This window comes from Phasianus colchicus, chromosome 2 (genome assembly GCF_987193195.1).
Source record: "Phasianus colchicus chromosome 2, bPhaCol1.hap1.1, whole genome shotgun sequence".
Taxonomy (NCBI): domain Eukaryota; kingdom Metazoa; phylum Chordata; class Aves; order Galliformes; family Phasianidae; genus Phasianus; species Phasianus colchicus.
This window is the reverse complement of record NC_143437.1, coordinates 46,535,779-46,563,036: the sequence shown is the minus strand read 5'-3', so window position 1 is coordinate 46,563,036 and position 27,258 is coordinate 46,535,779. Positions and strand designations below refer to the sequence as shown.

Genomic DNA, 27,258 nt, shown 5'->3' with positions numbered 1-27,258 from the left:
TAAGAGAAAACAAAACAGAAGCTCATCTTTCAGATGTGAAAGAATTTCAGAAGCATTCACTTTAGCACATCTGTTTTCCTCAGCATAGCCAAATATGATAACGCAGAACAAAAAGGGCTATTCAGCTCAGCTAAGCCCAAATGAGTAGAGCACTTGAAAGTTCACAAGAAAACTGGTCCTTGTGGTGTGAATTTTAAGACAAAGTTTGGAAAAACAGACAGAGTAAACTGGCCTTTGTAGAGAGTAGATGGTATACAGCATAGCATGGTGCGTACAGTGCTACTGCTCAGAAGAAAACAGCCCTGAATTTCTGCCTCCGTAAAACTAAACCTGAATCCAGAGCTAAAATTATAAGTTTAAATTTTAAAGTTCCTCCAAAGCTGGTTCCTGTTGTACAAATCAGAAAAATTCAAGCGGAAGGAAACCTCTAGAAATCATCTTGCTTCACATCTTGCTGTGCTGCAGTGGCCCTCTCTGGCTCAGCCAGCAGCTTTGCCTAGCTCAAGAAGCTGTTTTCATTAATTTTCCCAAGTTCCCTCCACTCTGGCAGATTTCAGCACTCTTCTGGTCCTCCCAGAATGAGTGAAAAAGTAACACTTTGTTCTGCCAATCTACCTCTTTGGAGTATGTGCTTTCCATCAGATTATTCCCCTTATGGATATTAACACAGTTAATTCTAGGTAGGAAGGTTTGTGATTTCTATGGTTCAAGTTTTATTACTCAGGCGTATAATTTATTGTCCTTTACACCACTGTTTGTCCAAGATTTATTGAGAGGACCCTGTTCATTTTAACAACCCTATTGCCTATTTTGCAGCAAATATCCTGGTGCACAAAGGTGCGAATGTGCAGGCACGCACCTACACATCTTTGCACATACATCTACGGAGTAATTATGCCAGTAATGAAAAGCTATAAAACTGCTAGCGGAGTTATACAGCTTTCTACCTCCTTGTAAATGTGGAAAGGAAAGATAAAATCTAAAAAAACACTGGGAGGGTGCATGGAAAGCAGTTGGCCTTGTTTCCCAATTTTTTACCAGTGCTATTTCATCATTTTTATTTTACAGATTTGATTAAATGCTTATATCTAGGCTAATTCATCTGATAGGTGACCCGTACACACACACACAAATCATTTCTAAGACAAAATTAATTAATTTTAATCATGCACTTTTCTCCTTCCCACACTACTGACAGAAGTTCAGAGTACCTGCAACAGTCTGAGCAGCCTGCACTGCTCTGTTGCTTCCCAGGAGCAGCAGACAGGAGCATGGAAGAGGCATGAGGGACCATGATTCATATGTCTTGTTCCTTTGCAATTCTATTGGTTTACTCATGTAATGGAGAAGTTTGAATGTCACAAGCCTACCTGAGGATTTTTCTAATCCCATTTGACTCTGGCTGTTATAATCCACAGTGGAAAATGTAGGTGTAGATACTAGATTCAGAAAACTTTTGTTATAACCCACTGTAACATGAATATATTTTGGGGGCTGTCTTCTATGCCATTTCAACAGCACATATAGAACAATTTTTATGGATTGCAAAGGAAGAAAAACAGACTTTGTGACCGTATTTTGATTGACAAACTGTTTAAAAATTATTTTTAAAGAGATAAAATATTGGATCAATGTAGCTACTTTCTTCCAAACACAGAAATAAGAAGCTAGGAACAAAAACCAGACAGAAGGTAATGCCTTCTCTTAACAATGTCTATGATATATCACAGAAAAGCACATTATTAATATTTCTCTTCATTAATCCTTATATGTTATCTTGTAACTTTGTGTGGGAGACAAAATGAGGCTACAGCTCTCCTGACTTATATGCTGTAAAAAAGCCTTGGCTAAGTAGTGTAGAAACCAGAGTTCTTTCAGACAAGTTGTCCCAAACACATTTTATTCCAGGTGCCTGAAAAACTGAGATCAGAATTTTGACCCTGCTGTGGGATGAAGCTTAGGATGTCCTGTCTCATATTGAGGGCATAAAAAGTGACATAGGACTCAGCTTATTTTCTCCAGAACCTAAGAATTTAATTGGATCCCAAAATAGGGGCTAAGGAGGATGAGTCACAGGAGACATAAGAACACACACTGAGAAGTTCATGCTACGTCAATATTTTGATTTTTTCTGTTAATGAATGTGTTTAATGTATACTGCATCAAGTAACTTACAAGCAGTGACTATCATGAAAGAGTATGTGCCTAGACTCTTCATAAGAAACTTTCTTAAGTAATAATTTTCTTAAATTTATAATTAATTTTTATGTCTTGTACTACAATTAACTCCCATTTTAGATGCTTCTGTTAATACAAAGTCTCATGGCACAGGTGCTCTGTGAAGCAGCTTTGCAGATATCAAGATCAAAGGAATGTTCTCAGAGAAGTATCTATGGACTCCATTGACACGTAAGATCAAGCACTAATAAAGTCTGTTGGATTTGATCTGTCCAACACACAGCATAACCTCAAACATTCTGAAAACCACTCAGATCAGCTCCCATTAGAAATTTATCCATTCTTTAAACAAAACATAGAAACAATCAATCACGTGGCCTAAGAGCTCTGTCCACTGATATGAGTAAATGAGGATGCCAGGCTATTTCATATAAATTGATCAGAATTAAAATGTCGTAAGAAAAAAGATCATGATTAAGAAAAGTCCTGAACTGCATTACCGGTGGACAAGGATGTACAGTGAAAGAGGAATTATGTTAGTACAAAGCTGTCTAAGGATGGGAATAGGTCAGCCATCAATTTTCTGTTTTTTCATCTGATGTAATAAGTGCAGTCAAGTAGAACATTTGAGAAAAACAAACCCTACGACAAGCTTAAGTAGAGGTTCTGTAGACCTTCTAAAAAGAATTATCCTCCATCAGAAAAAAAAATACACACCCACCTCACTAAAACTATACTCAATCTGTTTATGTCTGAATGAGATAAAACTTTTTGTCCTTTTTAATGAGTGGGTGATAACAGTGGCAAACACTTAAAGATGCTGGTCAGAGACATCTTAACTGATCTGGCTATCTTGCTGGTTTAGTACTTTGGTTATAGCATCCCACACACATAACTATGCCACTAGTATTTTCACATAATGTACTGCTCTGTGTGTTCTTGCATATGTCTTTGATTTCTAAAGCATCTCTGCACCATGCTCCATATCTCTTTTAGACCAGGTCTATACAAAGCTTTGCGAATGGCACAAGGTCATCACAGTGACAAAGTAAACTACAATTTTTTAATATGTAATTTTTGTCTCAAGAACTATGAGTCAACGTTATTCATACCAAAGCATAAACACCTTTTCTGGAATGTTTAGTCCTCCTTATAAACTATTTTCTGTTATCATTAGTGTGTTTTGCCCCTGACTGGGCATGATATGAGGATGAGAACTGTTTAGGTATGATGTAGTCCTATGTCCTCTTTCTAAGAGAGGCTGATAATGCAGAAAAATAGAAAAAGACACAACTTCTTTGTATCAAAGTTGATGGAAAAATGTAGATGGCAGAAATGAAGGCCAGCTGCATGCTCAGCTGTACTGACAGCAGAACAGACAGTTGCCTGTCAGACATGATCACCTCAGCACAACTACCAACACTGCTACCCTAGACTTTGCACTCATTAGGCTGCATTTAGAATACTGTGTACAGTTGGAGGACTTCCTAGTACAGAAAGACAATGATAATCTGGAGCTCATTCAACAGAGGTCCATCAGGATGGGTGCAATCCCTGTTCTGAGAGTTTAGACTGAAGGACCTGAGCTTGTTCAGCCTGCAGAAGAAATGGCTGAAGGAAAACCCAACAGCAGCCCTCTCATATCTCCAGGGAGGTTATTAAGAAAAGAAGAACAGGCTCTTCGTGGTAGAGCATAGTGGGAGTGTGAGAAAATGGACATACCTTGAAACAAGAGAGGCTGAGATTGAATATAAGGCCAAAATTTTTCACATCCTCACTGTGGAAAAGGTTGCCCAGAGGGCTTTGCTGCCTCCATGTTTAGACATTTTCAAGTCCTCAGTGAATAAAATCCTGAAACCCTCGAAGCTATACTTAGACCTGATCCTTCTTTGAACAGGAGGTTGGACTACAGCCCTCTTAAGCTACCTCCCAGCTTGAGCAATTACGTAATTCTGTGACTTTGGCTGTACTCAGTCTGATTGTTTGTCTTTCCTTGTACCCAGACAGGAATTAGCAAATAAAGTAATCCTTACAGCATGACAAAGGTGTGAGTAAGCATCCAAGAGAACTTGGCCTGGAACAAAACAAAACAAAAATTTACATTTCTTGTTCTTGCCTACCACAAACAGGTTCATTGATAAATAATCTTTCTCCTCAAAAATCAATTAAATCAATGAATCATTGAATTGCCCACTTTGTTCCACTTCACTCTGTCAAAAAATGCCTGTGCTGATTTCTTGTCTATGCATTCTGTTTTCCCAGCAGATGAACTGCTGTGAACACAATCTGATGTTTGCATAAGTTCCGTAACAAATTTCATAACTCTCTTGTGCTGCAGAGGAGTATTCATCCTATGCAGTTCACATAAACTGCAGCCATTGTATTATCTGCCAAGAGGTGAATAGGCATTCTGTAGACAAGCAGTGAAACCTCCATAGAAGTGTTTGAATTGCACTGAGTTCTACATCATATCCATGTACATGAGAATTGCATTTAATTCATGCTTATGTGAGCTTGTCAGGTCCAACAGAGAAACCTCCATAACTGTAGTTTAGTGAGGAGAAAAGGACTTCTATTCAGGATATTTCTATCAGCTCAGAGAGAAGTAAACCTCCTAGAGAGCTTTTGGAAAAGTGCTTGTCAATTGACAGTACAGTCTATCACCATATCTTGCCATCAGCGTACAGTCTCCTAGATGTGGAAATGGCTGATTTGTCTGATGAATAGACACAAGCAGTGACTGCTGCTTGGAGCAGTTCTGGAAGTTGCGTGCCAAGGGAACTTAGCATCAGGATCATTCTGAGGTAGTTTCTTAACATCTCAAATTCAAAAGCAGCGTTTTTCTGGTAGTGTTAAAATGGATTACACTATTCTGATTTGCCATCTGAAGGCCACGAAGAATATTGCGAAGATCTGAAGCTCCCCATGAGTCAGTTGTTCATACAGAGATACAGGACACACTGGGTTTCCTGAAGAATGCAGTTACTACATGGAAAACACTCAGTAGCAGAATGAATATTTTAAGAATAACAACTTTATACTGGAAGTGGTTTTGGCCTTCTAGAAATCAAGCACAGAGAAAAAAAAATATTATATAAAAATATCTCTTTTCTATGCAGAAGAAAAATTTTAGACTTGAATCTTATCGTGCTGGGAAGAGTATATATGAAAAAGAGAGAGACAGCAAGGCAGTCAACTTATGAGACTCATTTGGCTATAACAGCAGCAAAGAATAAGTCAGAAATAGCTCCCACTCATTTGGCTACTACCCAAAGGGGAAAAGTAGGGTATTTCTTTTTAATTTTTGCAAGAAATACTCACAGAGTTCAGTGCAACATGAGATTTCCTGAAGGATGACATCAATCTTCTCAGGAACAGAGTGAGAGAATTCATGTCATAGGGGAAGGGGGATTTCTAAGAACTTGCTTCTCCCTTGTTTTCTAGAGTCTGCAATCCCAATCTAGTGCTGACTCAACAGTGCTTAGAAATTGCAAATACAGCAGCTGCAATTGTTTGAAGAACAGTCCTTGCCTATCCATGAATGCTGAAAATTGAACTTCACATTCCAGTGCCAATTCTGAATGAATCACTCAATAAAATAATTAGTTCGTATGTGAGAAAATTATACTGGGCAAGAAGTAATTTAAGATACTCAAATACAAACTTTGTAATTAATCTTCTCTTCAAACTGGAACAAATCAAGAATTCTGACTCTGAACAAGGTAGTTGGAGGAATACATCATCTTCTCTTGCTTGTGTTTTTTCTCATGGATCCCACTGATGGGTAAATACAGGGACACTATGCTCCCCTAGACAACACAAGTATCTTTTACCCTTGTTATTCTTCTTCATTAGAAAGCTTCCCTGGATTCTGAAGATGAATCTGAGCAGACTACTACCTTTGATTGAATTTCTGTTTATATAGAGTGCAGGTGTGCTGTGTTTTCAGTAATGACTACCAGTGCTCTTTTGGAATACAGAACTGATCAGGACCAAGACTTAGTCACAATGAATGCTAATATTGCACAAGGAGTCCTGAGAGCACAGGGTACTCAGCGTTTTCCATAATGAAGGATCCTGTATGCCTTATTACAGGAATACTGATGGCATACTGAGAGGTAAGAAAGCAAGCTCTCAGCTATAATGGAGTTCAGAAGCTTAATACCAGTGTTCAATACTGATACCTTTCCTGAAGCGATGGAGTAGTAACAGCAAGATTTTAATTTGTGGTGTAACAAAGTCAGAATGTAGTCTGTCAGTGCTTTTAGTGGACTTCAAATATTGCTTTTTATTTATTGACCTGTGTGGCCCTCATTTTCAAATCTGTGCACATAACCTTCTTTGTGAAGGATGTGAGAGGCAATTCAGATTTTTTTTTCCCCCACATGCTTGTAAAGAGGCCTGTTTCCAAATTTGTGATAGGTAAAAAAAGGCATTTTCTTAACACTGCCATACTAAACCTCCTTGGAGAGGACAGCTCCATCAGCAAGCTTTGGAGCTGGTAGTATTTTAAACAGCATTCTTCACCCTGCAAAAAATTCAGATAAAGATATTCACGTGGAAAGCTGTGGTGAAGCATATGTGTGAGTGTGTGAAATGGCCAGTCAGATCTGTGCAGTAAAAGAAAAATACAATAACATAGTGCATTGCTCCCATGCTCCGGGGACACATAGGTCTGTTGATTCTACAGATATGCTATTATTTGGAATAGATACCTGGTGGGTTTTGCTTTTGTGATTTGAGACATTTATGAACTTCTCAGTTCTGCATAATGATCCTGAGAGTTCATCCTTAAGTTTAAGAGATGACAGTTTTTGAGAAAAACCCAAGAAGTACCACATACTTCGAAGCTCCGTGAAAAAATTTAGAGATTCTTGGAGGAGGGAAAGATAGAGTGTTTTATATATATATATATATATATATATATATATATATATATATTTCCTATATATATATATATATATATAGGAAAGTTAGAGTGCCTGAATTATGACAATTAACTGTCAGAGTGTACTGATGTTTTAGTATTCCACTAATATTATCAAAATGTCTCTGATACCCGTTGCTTGAGGAGCACAAAATACCACAGCAGGTTTGTACCGGTACCACAGCAGATGATGGTAACTCTGCAGCACCTTCCCCAATATTCAATGTCTTCAGCCCTGAGATTTCCTAAAAAGTTTAGTGTTATTTCTTTGTTTTTCCATAAAGCCAACCATTATTTTTTCCTATGAATTTCTTTTGTGGATTTTTCTCTCAAGTACAAATCTGTAGTTCACAGCAGCATGTATCTGACAACTCATCTACTCATTGTGAAGAAGTAACCCATTTACTCCAGCTGATATTTGCCTTTGATATGGTAGCAAAGAATGATCATGCCAGTCCTGTCTATTGTTTAGTTTTATAACTAAATGGAGACTGGATAACATACTACCCATGCTTACAGCTGCTGAGATTCAGCAGAAATCAGACATTTTGAGTAACAGCCTGAAACTTTTTCACAACCAAAGCAAAATGATTTTAGCTCTAAGTTTCTTAAGAAAGAAACCTATGTATTTGCTTTGTGTGTCCATCATGCATTCTTCCCTTAGTAATTTCTGCTCATTGGTCTATGTTAACTATTTTCTCTGAAGAAAAGCCGCCTTAAAATAAATATATGTAACAAACATTTTGGTAGAATGCAAAGTTAATAATTCCTCTGAGTAAAAAAAATAACACACAACACATAACACACAACAATTCCTTTGCCAGTCATCACATAATGCCATTTTTGAGCCACAGTGTGTGTTAATATGGCTCATCTATTAATAAGAGAACTGAGGGGAAACTAAAGGGAATGTGAAAGGTTGGAAGGTGATGTTAAGAAGTGTTGTTGATGGAATAGGAACTATAAATACAGTGAGAAGTCAGGGTGCATGAAATGAGATTACCACAATTGGATAAAGGGGTTAGAGACATAAAGAATAGGGCAAAAATCCATGGGAAGTCAGATTTCATTATTACTGTTTTTCCACAGAGTAACTTCCTTACTATTAAATTGTACTCTTTTGACTGGAGATGAAATATTCACCAACTACAATTAAATACTTCCAAAACTATTCAGTAAGTATTTTTTATAAAAGTGATCACTTACATCTAAATTTACCAGTACATTTAATCTTACTAAGATAAAGTTAATTTTCTCAGGTCCTGACATGGAAGAAAAAAAACTGTTTATGAGCAGATACACTTCTCTTACTATGAGGTAAGTATTGCTTCTATGTGTAGGACACTGATGATAAATAAGTGCTATGTAGTGGAAAAAGATTATGCATTTTAATGGGTGAAGAAAAGAAAGTGTGAAACAGATGATTTCCCAGTTTGAAGACACAATGATTTTTCTTGATTTTTCTTTTTTTGCTATAGTATTTTCTTTGAATTTTGTGACTATCCTGCTGGTTGGAGAAAATTTTGGAAAAAAGGTTTCAATTTATTTCAATTTTTTCGTAAAATTTAACTGTTACTTATCTTATCCCGTTCATGGCCATGTAGCCATATTACAAGTTTAGGCATTCACCTCAGCCTCAGTATAGACATAAAACCTTAAAGTGGAATGAGCTGCTTTATGACAGAGCAGAACTGTGCTGAGAGGAATCTGTGCTAGACATTTTTCTCCCAGAATTTTGACTTACGTATTTACAATTTCATTCTCACTATTCACCATGATTAATAAATTATAAGCAAACAAATAAAGCTATTTTTTTTTTCTTTCCCAGAGCACACATTCAAACAGAAAAAGAGCTGATAAATTACCGGTGCAATTCTTCTGGAAGTTGGGATTCTCTAGTGGGTGTCCAGGGATGCGACACTGAAATCTATGCTGCCAGAACTCAGGAAACCAAGGATTGCGGGTATTGGTATCCAGACGCAGCTTCAGATAGTAGTCATCAAATGACAAGACCTCTGGAGATTGCAGTTTGATGGTGATGCCACCGTTTGCTTCCTGTTCATAACCTTCAATGACTTCATCTCTGTCTGCCCAACCATCACTGAAAAGAAGAAAAATGCCTTATTATCCAGAGACAGAAAACTTGTTTCAAAAAAGCAGCTGGCCAAAGGCAGACCAGAATCCTCAGAAGCAAGTAATTAGAGGAAAATCTGAAGGCATATCTAAATTCAGGCAGATGGGAAAGAAGAAAGCACAGTAAAAGAGACTTGTAATGAGCAGTCTGACTGATTTCATGCCAAGCCCTCGTTAACTCATCTGGAACGAAGAGGATTCATCTTTGTCCCTTTGGAATAAATTTTTGGGTGCAGTTTCCTTGCGTGATATCTCCATGACTGAATCTCCTTGCCTTTTTCAGGCTATCCTGTGATGGAGGAAACTGAAAGAATTAATATCAATTGAAAGCAAAGGATCCTGAGATTTCTTTTCAGCATGTGTGGATTGTATAGCTAGTAGAATAATTTAAATCACACACAAAGTGAGAAGTGCATTGTGTTGGAAGAGGGTAGAATATTATATCTATCAAGAATACTTTAAAAAGTTGATAAAACTCAAAAGAAAACCACATGCTACTCATACTGTATGGGATCTATGATAAAATTACTTTTTTATTTTTTATAAATTTATTTATTTTAAAACAATGGATTTTTATTTTACTTCTCTGTTTATTCATTTAGGAGACATTCTTCAAAACCTGAGGTTAAAACTCTTTCTTGGAAACATTATTTCCTGGAAAATCTATTTTAACAGGTTTGAACAGAGTCAATTTTGCTTAGCATCTGAGTTTTAGTTTAGTTTTTTTAAATTAGACGTCTGTTGATTTTGTGTCATTCTCCAGTTCTTATTAGGGTCTCCTAAGAATAATGGTATTATGGTCTAATTTAGGTCCAAATTTAAGTCAGCCACTGCTTAATTTTAATGCATTGGTCATCTCATGAAAAAAACAGATTATTCTGGCACCTCAGATCCAGCTGCATCCATTCAGAATCAAGTTGAAGTACTGCTGCTGTGACAAGCAGACAGATGAAGCACTCTCAGAAGAGAAATTTGACTGACCACTAAAAAAAAGTCCCTGTTTCACCCAAAAGCGACTTCATCCTGACCTCTCTTTAGGAGACTTTCATACAGCCTTGAGAAGAGCATTTAGGTGCAGAACAAAGCCAGAGGCATTTATAAAACACTTGACATAGATGTGACTGGGACTTCAAAGTGGAAAACATACAAAATTGGAAGCAGCAAGCTCTGTCACAGTCCTAGACAGAGGTAAAGTGACTATGCATTAGGCATCTGTGAGTCTGGTTCCCAGACACCAGACTGAACAGTTGCATGGTTTCACTGGCATTTACACTGACTGTGTCATCTGGGCTTCAAGCACTTGGGAAAAAAAAATTATGGTCTCCATGGAAAAAGAGGAATGCTCAATACTGAGTGCTTTTCATATGGGACACAGGATACAAACCTCTATTACAGGAAGTCATTTCAGACAGGAATATCTGCAGCAGACTTACTGAGAGACCAGTGGCCTGGAAACTCACAAAGACACACTAAAGACCTTTCCTATGAGGACAGAGCTGGGACCCTTAAGCCTGGAGAACAGAAGGCTGCAAACCTGATAACAGCCTCTCAGCATCTAGAGGAGAGCTACAGGAAAGAAGGGGACAAACACTTTAGCAGGGTTTCTAGACAGAACAAGGGGAAATGGCTTCAAACTCAAAGAGGGTAAACTTAGGTTAGATATAAGAAAAAAATCTTTTGCGAGTATATGAGGCACTGGAACAGGTTACTTATTGATGTTGTCAATGCTCTGTCCCTGTAGACTTCAAGAAGAGGCTGGATCAGGCCCTAGGCATCCCTGTTCACTGCAGAGGAGTTGGACTAGATAGTCTTCAGATGTCTCTTCCAACTCTAAGGTTTCTATGATCCTAAGACAGCATTACATGGCTGGTTTGAGCCAGGGTTTCATCTTGGTTTCCCCTTCGCCAAAGGTTTGCAGTAGAAGTAGCTGAACTATTTGAACAACTGCCAAAAATCTTCATGTAGCCAAGCAGCATGAGATGCACTCATAGCATACATGAAGCAACCATTTATGAGTCTGTTTATGAAATGGTGGTGGACACGAGATTGAACCCCAAAGAGACTCTATACCAGGCCTTCAGTGCCCTGTTCTGCTCAAGTCCTGTCTTTGTACCAGAGTTCTAGGGATTACAACATGGTATGATTCTGGCTAGACAGCTACCTTTGATTTACCATAGAACGGCACAGAATCAGAAGGCTAAACTCTGTCCTTTTCTGCTCCATGCCCCACTCAGCTGGGTAGAGTTTTGGAGAGGGAAAGAAACCACAGCTCCTCTACTCCTCACTTACACTCAGCACAACTAACAAAATATACGTTACGCTCTTACTGCCTCACAGCAGAACACAGTCTAGGCAGCCCTAGAAAAGTAAAACCAGGAGAGAAAACAAGCTAGCACCAAAGAGAACAAAAAGACACAAAAGAAATATTTATTTCTTTATGTGGGGGGCAAAAAAGTAAGATGTCACTGTCACAGTATAAGTAATTGAGTCCTAATTGCACGATTACTTCATTATTTGTCACAATGTTTATGGCTTGCAAACTGTAGACTCAAACAGAAATATTACTGAGTCAAAAAGATTAAGTACATCCTGCCATTTTTTATGAGGCTTTCTAGAAACGAGGTAGTTTCTCTACTGCTTGGATTCCTACCAGCCAAACACTGCAAGTGATTTATTCTACTGCTTTGCAAGTTTGCCTTGGAAAATTGCCAGATTCACTCTGAAAGGCAAAGAGCAATTCTACAAAGACCAAAAAAAGTGTATTTCAAGTTCTTTGAGTGCAGCTGATGGAAAAATTCTTGTAAATTGGAACATAGATCATCACCTAATGTTTCTCTTGTCTCCCCCAAGAGACCTAGATCTCTTCCTAGCCCCAAATGTTTTTGTTCCTTCTTAGACTTCCTCAAATTCTGAAGTCAACCTCGAAAGTTTTGTTCCCAACCAAATATGAAGAAAAGTTTCTGAAATCAGAAAAAAGTTTATGCATTGAACATCATATGGAAGCTCTGTTCTACTTTCAGAAATGTCAAGGAAGCAAAAAGCAGCCCTCTGGTCTTTGAGGAGACCTCTGCCATTCTGGCAGCCTCAGGCTGGCAGTGCTGAGAGGTGCCCTCGGGCCATGCAGCCACATCAGCACATTTGGGAGGAGGGTTATCAGAGACCTAAGATCTTTTTACAATATCTAATTAAATTTCTTTATACTATGAAAAAAAGGAATTAAAAAATAGTCTGGAAACTGTGCATTTCTAGTACAACATGAATAAATGGATGGTATTGCAGATGGCAATATAAAAAAGAAAGACTTTTCTAAAGCTGAGCAACACCGTGATTCTGAAGCCCAGAGCGTGTATGTCATTGTCAAGAACGTAAGACCAATAACTGATGGAAAGGAAAAATGAAATTGCATTAAAAAAAAAAATCAGAACATTGCATTCTATTTCTTCGTTGTCAGAATCTAGTCCTTTCCACTTAGTTTCCTTTTTCATTTGACTGAGTACAGAATAGCACTGCATGTTACCAGTACATCTCTTCCATGTGCCTTTACTAAAGATTTCAAGAGGTAGCCCAATATCTATCAATATCTACCAAAAACGCCTTCCCTGCTGACTGTGGGCATTGTCAAACTGTCTAGTCTTAAAACCTGTTGGGTATCTTGTGCAGTAGCTGATCAGAAGCTCTGCAAGGGAGTTTAAAGTGTGAAGACACAAACACTGGGGGGGAGACAAGCATGCGGGTGTCAAACCAGCAACCACGCTGTTCACTGTTAGGAGAGAAAGAACCAACTGCTTTTGTTACAGTTTTGTGAAGTTTATTGCAAGTAAGATGGCCACTGATATTCTATAAGCTACTCTCAATTTAAATGCCTATTAGTGGCTAACATTCATAATGCCAAATCCAAAGTACAGCATTTAGTAACAAAATCAGGCAGAGAAGGAAAAATCCCAGTTACCCTGTCCAGCTTCAGTAGTCCTATTTCCATTACCTCCAATGGAGTTGGAAGGAACAAAGCTAATTTTTTCCTTAATTTACCGTTCTGTTACTGTATTAGAATGGACATATCTGAATTACAGTTTAAGCACCATCTCTCTGTTTTGTGAATGGCAGTCGTGGATATTCGTGTAACTGACACACACCAGGATTAACGTAATGGATTCCCAGTTTCCTCTCCTCTTCCAAATGTGAACACTGTCAGCTGCTTTTCACAAGGACTGATGAGATAACCAGCAATCAAGCATTCTATTTTCATCTCCCCAGGACTCAACTGCAGCATCAGTTTGGCTCTACTTCCCAGTACAGCACTTAGAGTGTTATTGTTTCAGATGTTTTTCCCAAGTAGACAAACAAACACACCACACAGAAACATGCTATTGCTTATTAAGACTACTTGGAAGTTGCTCTTTGATAACTGTGGAAAGTAGTATTCTTTCATATGTAAAGAAAACAAAACATGTTAGTCAATCATGGAAACTGATTGGCACTTTGAACGCTGCATCCTTACAGATCTTGATTTGATGGAGGTCAACTGATTCATGCCTGTGTGTCTGGAGCATTGAGACGTTGGCAGATTTATCAAGCCCTTTTGTACTACCTAAAGTAATGCTTTCTTGAGAAGTTTGTGTTCATGGTAACTTTTTTCTTCTGTATTGGCCAAGTCTCATAAAATAAATAAAAAAATTAGGAACACAAAGCCCCTCATACATGCCAAGTGAACTATTTTTCCAATAATTCTCCTGTCTGGTGCAGATATTCTTGTTACTATTATAAAGTGAGGCAAAGCAGATATCCTCCTCAATTAAGGCAGCAGGGTCTCAGATAAACATAACTGTCACACAGACAGATAAGAGTCTATTGCCATTTTCTGTATCCACAAAACTAAAGCACATGTCAATATACTTTCCTTGCAAAGTAAATATCTAGATTCACAAAGCATATTTCAGAAAGACTCCTTACCATTGCTCTCAAGGCCGCCATAACCTGCTGCTATATTAAATTTCTAATAGATGTAAATATGAGGACTGTTCAACATTCAATAAAATGTCTTGGCCATTTTGTCATTTATGTCAATAAATTTACTTTTAATGAAAATTATTATATGATGATATATTTTGATATTTTGTTTGGAAAGTGCTTTTTTGCAAAACTAAGTAGTGAGCAGACATTGCCTATTTAGAAGCAGCTTGCTTAGAGGCATTTCAAAATACTACAGCCCTTCAAAGAATGACAAATGGAGTTTAAATAATTTCTAATTTGGTTCTGATAAATGCCAATGCTTTTGATGGCTGATCAGACCCAGAAGACTAGAAAGGCTATTTCTCTCTCTCTTTATAAAAGTTCTCTTCTGATAGTGCCCTACTGGAAAATCTGGCATGGATTCTAGCCTCTGTCTGTGGGATACAACTGCAGTGTGTTCCTCTGACAGAATGTATGAAAATACAGAGTTCAGCATAAGACGAGCACTGAAAGTACCTGTTGTGCTAGATGGAATAGGCATCTCACAAAAAGGAGAGTGTTGCTATTTGGTATGAGCAAAAATAGCAGAAATTGGCCCAGAGTCATTAACAAACAGTATTCTAATTGGCTTCTCGGCTACACAATTCTGGAAATAGGCTTAAAAATAAATCATCTTGCCTGCCTGATATAACAGAAAGAAAAAAAACCACACATAGCTGATTGTGAAGGAGGATGGAACTCTTCTCTGGTAAAAAGGGACTCTATAAAGTGTTCAATTCTCATGTAATACAGGCTTCAAACATTCCTTTTACATAAGGAAAACAAAGACCATCCTATATTCACAAATCATCAGCTAGCAAAGCATCTTTCCTCCTTCAGCTTATGCACTGTAAGTCAATCCTACTCGCCACCATCAGCTGAAAGGTGCTTACCACTATTGTTAACAAGCATGAGGTTAAATCTTAGAAGCAACAGGCTATTTTTGCCCTCATTCATTAATCTTGTTCAGCAGTCTTTCCTACTTACGTTAAAGTTACAAGAACTTTCCTCAACCACAAAACCATAAGCTCTTAAATATAGTTTTATATGTTTGATGAATCCTGACAATCCTAGTAGATTAGTCACACAGAATCACGGAAACACCAAGGTTGGAAAAGACCTTCAAGATCATCCAGTCCAACCATCCACCTATCACCAATAGTACTCACTAAACCATGTCCCTCAACACAAAATCCAAACTCCAAAGTCCACCAACTACAAAGTAAGCTTGTATCTCACTGCTGGCAAGATCAGGCTGACAGGCTACACACTGTCACACTAAAACGTGTGGCTTGCTGAGCATTGGCCAAGCTCAAAACAAGAATAAGATTTACTACATCTTGTCAATTGGTAGAAAAAAGAAGGTAAATGAGCTAATACTCTTGCTTCTGCAAGCACAGGCAGGAGACACTGCTTTCCCAGGTGTCTGTCTTTCACAGCACACATCACGAGGTACAGTCAGCTGAGAGAGCTGGGGCTCTCAAGCCTGGAGAAGAGAGTGCTCCAGAGGGACCTTATAGCAGCCAGTACCCGGAGGGACCTACTGAAAAGCTGGGGAGGACTTTTTATGAAAGCGTGTAGAGACAGAATAAGGGGAAATGGCTTCCAACTGGAAGAGGGTAGATTTAGACTAGATATTAGGGAGAAATTTTTTTCTGTGAGGGTGGTGAGATACTGGAACAGGCCACCCAGAGAGTTTCTGGATGCCCCCTCATTCTTCTTATGAGGAAGAAAAATTGCTTTGGACAGGATCTTGGTGATATCAGGCAAAGTATCTGCAGGTAGGCCAATAGTCATACACAGAACAAAGAACAGAACTCACCCAGCTTGTAAAAAGGCTCTCTAGCCACATAACACTCCTTTCAAGAGGCAGCCTAGGTCTAAGAAACACTCTCCCTTCCATGGCTGGCCCTTATATGAGAGAGTGGTTCCACTCTGGGTCCACACCTTCTGGTCACATGGGGAGCACAGGTGCAAATAATTTGCCCGCACTTCCTAGGCAAGCCACCCTACTTCACCAGGTGCTTAATCACCAGTTCAAGCCATGACCTAACTGTTCCCCTACACCTCTCCCTAGGGTGTTCAAGGCCAGCTGGATGGGACTTTGAACAGCATGGTCTAGTGAGAGGTGCCCCTACCTACAGCAGGGGAGTTAGAAGTAGATGATCTTAGAGGTCTCTTCCAACTTAAACCATTCACTGATTTCCCCATAGGCTGTATTGGCTCAAATGTACCTTGAATTCCAACCTTTAGTTTCCCCTGGATGTGGACTTTCATAGGTTAGTATGGACTCAAATCAACTGAGAGCATCATGACAATATCAGCTATGCAATATGGGAGCAGAACAAGAAAAACAATGAAGCAACTTCTTGGAGGGCAATGGAAAGTAAAAAGGAAAGATATCACTGCCTTACAAATTTCTGTCATGCACAAGAGAAGGTAGAAGAGGAGCAATTAAGGATCATTATTAGGTGCCAAACAATGCAGTTACTGATTTTAGACTCATAATTCACATAGGGCTACTATGCCACTGTGGATTATATTCCTGTCATGGACTATTAATTGAAGAACATGTCAAAACTTGTTGGGACTTGATGAACATCTCTAGGGAGAATTAATGTGATTTAGGAAAAGCCCAGTAATATTTATCCATTAACTCTGCTGCCTCTGCTTAAGATAGGTATGTGTTAACCATCGCAATTGGGACTCAAAGGACCTAAAGAAGGTGATACTTTCTGAGTGAAACTGAAAGATGAAGTCTAAAAAAAATCCCCAAGGCTACCTTCTGCAAGCATTTACTCAGAATTCTTAGTACATTTTCTGTTAATGTCAGTTTCATTTCATAACACTGCATATGCAATTTTTCACTTCCTGCCCATGGTTACTGATGCTGCACAGCCGTAGTAGCACATTAGTTCCTATATTTTCCACCAGCACAAATTGTTGAAAAGAGCTTCCAATTTTTACTAAGTGAATCAGTGGATTTTTTGAATGAATGACACTGTACAGAACCAAAGTTGATAAATGTTATGTCATTATGTTTCAATTATTATTATTCACTTTTGTGTGAATTTACAGAGTTTTTGCACTGCTCACTTAAAAAAAAACTTTGATTATAACCTCATGGACTGTGATGGATTGTCTATTTTGTAAATATGTATTTAGAAAAGTTTTAATTATCTGATGTAGTGTATATATTTGCATGCAATTTGCATAATATAAATTAACTGTCTATCATGCTGACATTATCTTGGGGAGTTTTTGCTGTGAAGATTCATGACACTGTTGGCATATACACCTTTTTGTAAATGTAGTGGCTTCTTTTATGCAGAAAAGGCTTTCCCATTCTCAAGGGTGCACAATGGTGCATATCTTGGAAAATCAGCAACCATACCTGTATTCTCTAAGGCAAAAGCTGATTTTTAAAAGATGTACACATGCTTCCACCCTAGAATGTCAAGGGGAGTAAATCCTTGCTCTGAATATTTGAAATTCACAACTTGAGATATCATGAATGCACAGTGTCTTTTCAAAATAAAAGTACATGTGTAAGGAGGAGGAGAAAATCTCATTTTTCTAAAAAATACACAAATTTAGGTTGCCTTAGTCTTAGCACTTGGCATCATAAAATGTAATCCTGGGCTCCAACAAGAGCAACCAAACCCAAGATTTTTATCAATTCATTATTGTACTGAAATTTGACAATAGAAGGATTAATTTTTTATTCTTTGTACCAGTTTACGGGGATACTTTTATCCCCCTGCTGTTACTGTGCTGCAGATTGCAAGCAAGGAGACTCCACTGCAGAATGCATACTAATAATAATAGGTAGCTTCTGCCACAAAGAACTCAAATGTTGCCCATTTTCTGGAAGTACAGTTAGAAAGTGATATTATTGGTAAGACTTCCATTCTGCCTAAAAGTCTTATAGCTTGAAGCTTTTTGCTGTGCAACCCTGCAAAACATAAAGGAGAACAGTGTGCTTCCTACCACTGATCCAATAACCTACAAATTACTCATGTCTGAGGGCTAGATCTGAAAGATTGGAAAAAGAGAACCAGTATGGAGGGAAAACAGCCTAGAAATGCATGAAAAGGTATACATGCAGGAATGTGAACAGATATGACCCTATCTGCTCCATTCCACTCAAGTAAATCTTGATGGATGTTTGGATGTGATTCTGTTCTGCTTCCTACAAGATCATCATCATTAACCACAAACAAAAAAAGTAGAAACATTTTCTTTTTTCTACCCTTGTTTTCTATTTTGAGGTGCTGAGGAGCAGGAAAACAGGAAAACATAAATACAGGAAAACATAAATCTAGAAATAGATTTTCTTTGTTTTTCAGATAAACAGTGTTGAACCCAAATATACCTTGAATTCCAGCCTTTATATTTATAGCCATGTTGATTTTTCACACAATAGACCAGAATTTTTCTTCTGTGATGCACATTCTTATGTGAATCCGTCAAGTCACCCTCAGTATAATCCTCTTATATGACAACACTTAGGAGAAACAGGTATAAAGTTTATAGTGCTTTCTTCAAATCACTTTTCAAATATGCAAATATAAGGAAGACATCCTACGTCTTGTATCAAGTTGCTTTCAATGGTTCATAGACATCCTATTTTAAAACCTTGTCCTACAAGATTTCTGGAGTGCTATTTCCACACTCATTTACACACATTTATGCAAGAACTGCTCATTTCTTTGGTAGGTCTTAGAGAAATAGGTAGTGTAGATAAAAGCACACTATCCACTCTATACCAAAGCATACTGTCAAGGCTTTTGAAACATCATTAAAATAAAGTGGAAAACTGAAGGTGAAACATGATAGAATCATGCCTCTTGTGAAGCAATTAAGAAAAGTTAACATATATTAGAAACAAAACTGCTACAGTGTTAAATGGTTCAAGAGCCACATGCAAATCAAGAAACCAATGAAAAATCTGAAGAGTGTAGAATTCACCTGAAGATTAAGCAATCTGTTCAAAAACAGTTACTGAACATAAAAATAGGTTTAATATCTTGAACAATATTTTTTAAATAACACACTTTGTTCAGGTAATACTCTTATGCTTGACCTAAACTGCAACTGCATAGAGCAACTGCTATAGAGCACTTCAAGTATATTTAAAAGAGTTACTGATTTTACTGATTTACTCTTCTGTACTTAATGCTTTCTTAACATCATAAATGCTTATTCAGGTAGTAGCTACACAATTCTGAAAGAAGAAATCTAAGTACAAACTAAGTACAATGCACCAAAAATCACCCAACAAGCCTCTACTCCTCAAGAGTATTTGCCTTATAAAGCAGAGGTACAGCAGAATGCCAACGTTTTAGATATTTGGGTGTACGGGATCTAATCCATACTAAATCAAAATATGTCCAGAATATACCTGGAAATGATCAGGTATCTTGCTCAGAAGAACCACTGAAATACACAATCTTGCTTAAATGCTTCTTATTAACTGCTGTTCATATTGTTCAAGTGTGGCTCATTCTAGGGATCATGCTGACATCCAGAGGGTCAAGATGGCAGATAACCATTGATATAAGGAAAAAGTTCACACAGGCTCCTGCTAGCATGCAGTAGCTGAACAACATTACCAGTGTGTCCTGCAGTAACTTCATTTTATGGTAGTGAAGGCACAGAATAGCTGTAGTGAGATGCATGCTTAAATATAGACATTGCATACAGGAGTTACTGTCTACCAGTCTGGCTATCTAGGAATTAGAAAAAGCACTCAGTGAATCATTTTCTTCCATTTCAAAATAATGATTAATACGCAGATCTATCCAAATGTTTAAGAGAATGGCAGTGTATTTTCTAAAAGCTGTATGTTACACTGTAAGCCATGCTAATCAGAAAAGTATATTGAGCACAGTATCACAAAAGAGTAAAAGTATTGTTCTGATATAAACATTGACAAAAATAGTGAAGTCAACAGAGGTACATTTAGAAAAAAAGTAGTGCTTTGGCAATATCTTGAGCAGGCAATGTGTTCTTACAGGTATTTGAAACATGCTTAAAACTGGAGAAGTGAAATAGTTGAATGTACTTTTTATGTGGTCAACACAACTTAAAACTAAGAAAATATACCATTGAATAAACTACTAACATTTCATTATACTAATCAAGAATGCAGAAATGCAGCAATTGAAGTTATATTTGAGAAGGCCTCAATTCTTCAAGGGATCTAAATTTCCAAATCACCAAATGAATGCACAAAATAATCAGTTTAACCTTCTGGGTGAATAAAACAAAGTATTATTCTTTGTTAATTTTGAACTGGATTTTGGGAGGGTAGCCGTTTTCCTTTAAGTTCTCAACTTATATCTGAATTGCAAGACATTTTCTAAGCAATCCTTCAGGGTATCTTTTCCATCATGAGTGGTTCTTTTGATAGTACCAAGAATGCTGTTTGGCTTTGTTTTAATCCTTGAATCATAAAGAAACTGCTCCCTGAGTGAGTTTGTACCTGCATCACTCCCTTTGCAACAGTTGGAGTCATCTGATGCCCTGGTGCTGGGGTGCTTCTGTGACAAACAAAAGTGCCCCAAACTTCCCTTCTACCAATTTGTCTAACCATGTTTTCTATCTAATGGATTTTCCTAATCCTCAACTTTTAAAGTTGGCCTCAGACTGTTTCTTACTGGATAAATATTCTTATTTACTTTTGCGTGTGTTCTTTATTATGAATTTGAACTGCATTAACTGCACACTGACAACTGACAATTTTTATCATCTAAAATCTGAAATACACAGGTTACATCAATCCCCTGTGCCTGCTGCAAACTTGTGAGGGATTTTAACAGACAGACTTTCCTGGTTGCATGGTCACAGCATAACAGCTTAGTGAACATCACAAGACTTGAATTAAAACAGCAACATGTATCAGATATGTAGTTTCAAGTACTTACAATGTTTGTAAATAATTACTTACAGTACTTACATAGATAGAATTAGAAACACACACGCACTATCAAGAAAACTGAATCTTGAAGATATCTCTCATTTTAAATGTCAGATGCAGGAGCTCAGGATTTACCCAAGCAACTGAAAAAACTGTTTTCCTACAAACACTACATACTAGCAGAGCAAAGGCTATCTGTCCTCCAAGCAGACAGAATGAGAATAGAAAGCTCATTTTCTGTTCTGAAGCTTCCATTCTTTCTGTTATATGGATGTTCCTTCAGGGATCAGCCACTGATCCCATGTACTGGATTCTTCAGAAAACCTTGTCTCAAACTGCTTCATTTAGAAGGTAGTCGGAATCTTTTACATCCTCTTGAAGTTTGTCTTTTCCAAGAAAGGAACACGGGCCTTTCTTCTACCACTGGGCTATGCTTTTGCCCTTTATTTTTGGAATCATGGATCATATCCCTCTAATCTGTCCTCATGAGGCCACATCTAGAATACTGCATCAAGGCATGGAGCCCCCAGAACAAGAAGGACATGGAGCTCTTGGAGCAGGTCCAGAGGAGGGCTACAAAGATGATCAGAGGGCTGAAGCATCTCTCTTATGAGGATAGGCTGAGGGAGTTGGGCTTGTTCAGCTTGGAGAAAAGAAAGCTCTGGGGAGACATCACTACAGCTTTTCAGTATTTAAAGGGAGTTTATAAGCAGGAGGGAGATCGTTTTATGTGATCTGATAGTGATAGGACAAGGTAGAATGGTCTTAAACAAAAAGAGGGAAGATTTAGGTTATATGTTAGGAGGAAAATATTTACTCAGAGAGAGGGTGGTGAGGCACTGGAACAGATTGTCCAGAGGGTTGTGGACACCTCATCCCTGGAAGTGTTCAAGGCCAGATTGGATGAGGCTCTAGGCAGCCTAATCTGGTGAGTGACAGTCCTGCCCATGGCAGGGAGCTTGGAAATAGCTGATCTTGAAAATTCCTTCCAACAGAGCTATTCTGTGATTCATTGGTGTTGTGATTCTGTCCTTCTATGATTCTCTGGATAGTTGACGTTAGAAGAGATCCATAGAGTTCTTATATTTCAGCAAGCTGTATTGTCCTTGTAATCTCACTTCAAGTAATTTGTCTAATTCTGTCACTGTCTTTAGGTCTTTCTCTAAAGTATGAGTCAACGAATTTGCTACTATAACTTAAGTTTTATGCTTTTAATTAGGAAACCAAAACTTCTTTTATGTGTTATTAATCTATTGAGCCTGAAACACTCAAAATCTCCTAGGATTGAGTTTTATTAATTAGTGATAATGGCAAAATTTCTAATGGAAAACTGATGTAAACTTTTTAAAAATAAAACCTGATTTTTCTCTACCTTTTGCCCAAAGGCATGACGGTTAAAGAGTGTGTGCACAGCCTTTTCTCTTACATAGCATAGGTAGAGAGAAACATTTTTCTATTATGAGCATTTTTATCATACATGTCTTTTCAAGCCAGACAAGAGGGATGGGTATAGATCCAAATGAAATTGATGACTGTCGCTTTGCTTCATACAGTAGTGGGGAGATATGCAAAGAAATCTGAAAGGCACAGTGTGGAAACTGCCCTTGAGTATAACTTCTGCATTTACAGGCAAGCGAAGGTGGAAAAATGAAAGCCAAGAGACATTCCTAAGTAGGGCAGAGCCTTGAGACAGGGCTTGGCGTGACTGTACCCAAGCAAGACAAGCCAAAGAGATCTAGAAGTCAACAAAACAAAACAAAACAGGTTCTTGTATTCATCTGTTGGAAAACCAGTAAAGCCTAATGGCTTCAAAATAAGTCATAGGCACATTTAAAGAAATTATAAGTGGAAAAAAGATAGGAAAATTACTTCTTCCCTAAAAAATACTGTTGTGGGGCAAATGTAAGAACAGCAATCTGATTTTTTTTAGTAGTTTGAATGCAATGATTCTTGCTCACAAAAAAAAAAAAAAAAAAGATAGAAAAATGATGGAGAAAGAGCTCTACTGATTTTGCATATTATGACTTGTGCACTGTAACCAAAGGGAGATCATAAGGACTGCACTTTGTCAGGAGAAACCCGGCATGCGATTTAAAGCAAAATAGACACAGAGTTTTCAACCATTTGAAGATATGTTAGAGAGGCAAATTGTATGACCTTTTCAGGGCTCCTGTTAGCATCACAGATGGCCACCTGTGCTTAGTCCTCTATCTTCTTGTCCACTGGTGCTTTAAAACTTGTGTAGTTCTCAGTGGGGAATTAAACATGATACAATGGAACATACAAGATGTCACTCAGCATTAGTAAATATTGGTTAGTTAGAGAAAGGAAGGCATCTGAGGATAGTACCAAGGTCACTTTTGTTGTTTAACTTTTGGAAGGTCCATGGCAGGCAGAGCATGCTGGGAAAGAATGTAGATGAGAAGATATTTTGGGAATTTTAAAATAAGAAATGTTTAACAAACAGATATATAAATACATCACTGATACTGTAATTTTTCAAATAATGTTACTACTAATGCAGGAGAGGAAGGGAGGAAAGAAGCATATTACTACAGGATAGTCAGTACTACTTGAATATAAATAATTCATAATCTTTTAATTGGTATTGGTCCTACTTCCAGTTGTAAGAAAACAAAATTATTTAGCAAAATGCTTATTTTGACAACATTTAGGAAATAATACTGATGGAAAGAATTGAAAATGATTTATCTTTTTTTTTTTGCAGTATCTCTATAAGATGCAGTATTTTTTTTTTTATTTAGTTTTGCTTACATTGGAGTCAAAATGTAGCCTTTCAGCAAATAAAAGCTTTTTTAAATCAGAGGGTTTTTTTTTTTACTAATTATTTAGAAATAGTCATATATTTTCAAAATTTGTACACTGAACTTCACACAGCGATTGTTATAGGGGATGAAGGCAGGGAAGCTGAGCAGATATTAAACCTGTAGTCATCACTATATATAGTGATTGATATAAGTCAAAAGGGAACTTGCATGAATGGAAATGAACTCTATTTGCCAGTCAGTTTTCTTCATGTGACACTTGCCCTGCAAGTTTTCCATGCTATGATTTAAAGCTGACTTACTATCTCCTGCATAATGATTCCCACTATGGCCAAGAAACCCATTGTCACTCATACTTCTCTTTCACATCTATTTTCTCCTCAGTTACTCTTCATTTCTGCACTGCATGACCTCCACCCTTTCACACTGGGTCTTCCTTTGATGAAAGCCTCTTTATATTGCTATAATTTAAGTGGTAGAGAAACATAAAACTTCACCAAGTATGAAGAAAATGACATCTTTTATTAGTAACGTATGTTGTTTTTTTTTATGGACAGTGTGTCCATATGCACTGCCAGTGATTGCACACTGGAAACTTCATCTTAGTTTCTACTGAAACAGTGCAAAAGTAGAAAGATGCCACAGTAATTAAAAAGAATTAGTAGTAAAAGAGTGAAATTGCATTATGTTAGTTTTGAGAGAAGGATAGAACTGTTCTGCAAGACTGACCTAGTATAAAGAATGAGATCACAACAAGAATGTTATTCTTTGCTACACTGACATCAAGTTTAACTGTACAACAAGATGCGTGTACTCCAACAGATATACTAATTTTTGATTGGTCTACTACTAGCATTAATCTTATAGTAAATACATCTGCATTCTAAACTCAAAAACAAAAACGTAAGTACATGTCTAAAAAAAATTGAAATTTGATCCATTACTGGTGTAGGAGACGTTTGAACTGTCTATAATATGAGTAGTAGAACATCACAATGTTTTCAGTGAGAACTCTGTTAGGACTCAGTAATTGTGTTTTTGCACAGAAAATAGAAGAAAAACTATGGAACTAAAATGTAATTCCCAAAAAAGACACCCTTCTGTCATATTATAAGCAAGTGTAGATGTTTTATGTGTGTGCCATATATTTCCACTAGGCAGGAAAAGAGCAAGGTAAGAAAGGGCTTAGGGAAAAATCAATGAAGTTAGAAGATAATGACAGTAGGATTTCCTAGCTTGGTTTACATTATTGTTTTGGGGAAATCTCTAACTCAAGACTAAAAATCTACAGGCATCAATGAATTCAAGTTGGCAATGTATTTCCTTATATCCAAAGAGAGGAGAAGCATTTCTTTATTATGTGCTTGTCTAATCAATGGCCAGAAAATTTGCAGGGTAGATTTGACAGGGAACTGTCCAATGGGAATTCATTTAATAAGATAAACTTTTCAAATGGCATATTCAGGAAATCCTTAGAGAAGAACATACCAGCATTAATTTGACAGCCTTTTTCTTTTTTCTGTAGAAATCTTTTTTCTTAAAAAAAAAAAAAAAAAAAAAAAGAATATAATAATGAAGCTCAGTAAAGACAGATTCATTTTTCTCTTTTTTTTTTTTTTAATGAGAAAAAAAGAAAAAAGAAAAAAAAAGAAGAAGAAGGGTCTAATTACCAGATCTGTTTTTGGTTGTTTTGAAATGTAAGCTTATTTAAAGCTAATAAGCCCATTTAACAACAATGGGAAGGGATACTTCTCCTTTCTCTGCTCCCAGACCTTCTTTACCAATCTCCCTTTCACAGCATAAACCATCCGGTTTTTCACATTTGATGTTAGGTGCTTTGCAAAGAATTTTTGTCACTTATCAGGAATAAAAACAAAAATAATTGCCAGTAACCCAAATATTTGATGAGAACAGACTATGAAATTACAAGACGTGCTTACAAATTAAGAGATATTGGAACAAATGATATTTTCAGAGAACTTTTCAAGTCTTCAGAATTTATGTGAAGATCTTTCTTTAAAAACATCAAGCCACACAATTTACATTAAAGGAAAAACCATACTGTAGCATACCTTCAAGAACTAGAACTGAATAGAAATACAAAGTCTATAAATTATATATACACAAAGGAGTGCAGCTTTACTCCTCCTACCAAGACTGGAGAAACATACTTGATAACCATTGTGCCAGAAGTGCAGACATGCAATGCTAGGTCTAGCAGGTCTAGGGAAAACTGCAGTGCTTTATTCCATCGTTAGCTCAAGTCTGTTTTCCAGAAAATCTATTCACAAAAAAGCAGAAAATATTAATCTAACATATAGCTGCTTCTCTGTGCTGGATTGACAATAACAAGTCAAGTTTTGCATGTTCAAAGTATAGTCACTTCGGTTTCTTAGGCTGGTCCTACAGTTTTGCAGACCAGAAAGTCATTTTCTCCTTACTTTGTTACTGAAGCCTTACTTTTTCAACATTTTAATGGAAACCCCATTAGAGCATGCATCTGAAGCAGCCACTGGTGTCCTGGTATTATAAAGCAACAGATTCCTACATCCCAAGAACAACTTGTCTTTGGTGATAGTGTAACCATATTTATTTTCACAAGTTAAAAAGAAAAATAAGATATTTTCTTAGTTCAGAAAAATTCTTTAGTACCAAGAATGCATCTGTGATCTGACATCTAAAAATTATGGAGTAAAACAAAAAGAGATGGAAATACTGATAATGAGCATTCTTACTCTTCAGAAAACTGCTGCATGTTCATGCTGAATTAATTTTGTTGATTTCGAACCTCGTGTTCACATAGAAATATATTCAAAAAACCTTCTCCTGACCTTCTTTCCTTGGATTTGTTAGAATGTTATTCTATCCTTGAATCATCTCCATCAATATATTTTTATTTTGTAATGTTCTTACACACAAAACATAAATTTGTGTCTCTTCTTCTCATGCCTGACAGTTTACATCCTTAACACTGTTCAATCATTTCTACATTTCATTTCTTTCCCTTATATCAACAGTTATATTTGAAATGCCCTTCAATATGTTTTAGATGTGTGCCTCATCTTTATTTCCCTTGAGACAAATTTAAACAGCAGCTAGTTTAGTCATTTATATTCGTTATTTTCTATCTTTATTCATGAGTTTATTTCCTTCCTGCTATTTATTTTTCCTCATTGTAATTGTATAAGCCTCTCTGATTTCTCTTAACACACTAGCTATCTCTTTCTATATGTGCTGTAATTTCCTTTCTTTGCTCACTGTTCTTGTTTGGCTTACTGTCACATCCTTCCACTTGGCAGAAAACAAGAATGTGAAAATAGCCA

The 27,258-nt window shown here is 37.2% G+C and overlaps 1 protein-coding gene across 6 annotated transcripts in view; it reads right to left on the bottom strand.

The window, feature by feature from the left end:
- The window catches only part of GRM1 (glutamate metabotropic receptor 1), a 179,622-nt gene that overhangs the window by 55,384 nt on the left and 96,980 nt on the right, over positions 1-27,258 (bottom strand). For all 6 annotated transcript variants that reach the window (XM_090135557.1, XM_031612275.2, XM_090135558.1 and 3 more), the window contains one exon: positions 8,971-9,206. In XM_090135557.1, the coding sequence (XP_089991683.1) occupies positions 8,971-9,206 (236 nt within the window). The remainder of the gene's footprint in view (positions 1-8,970; positions 9,207-27,258) is intronic.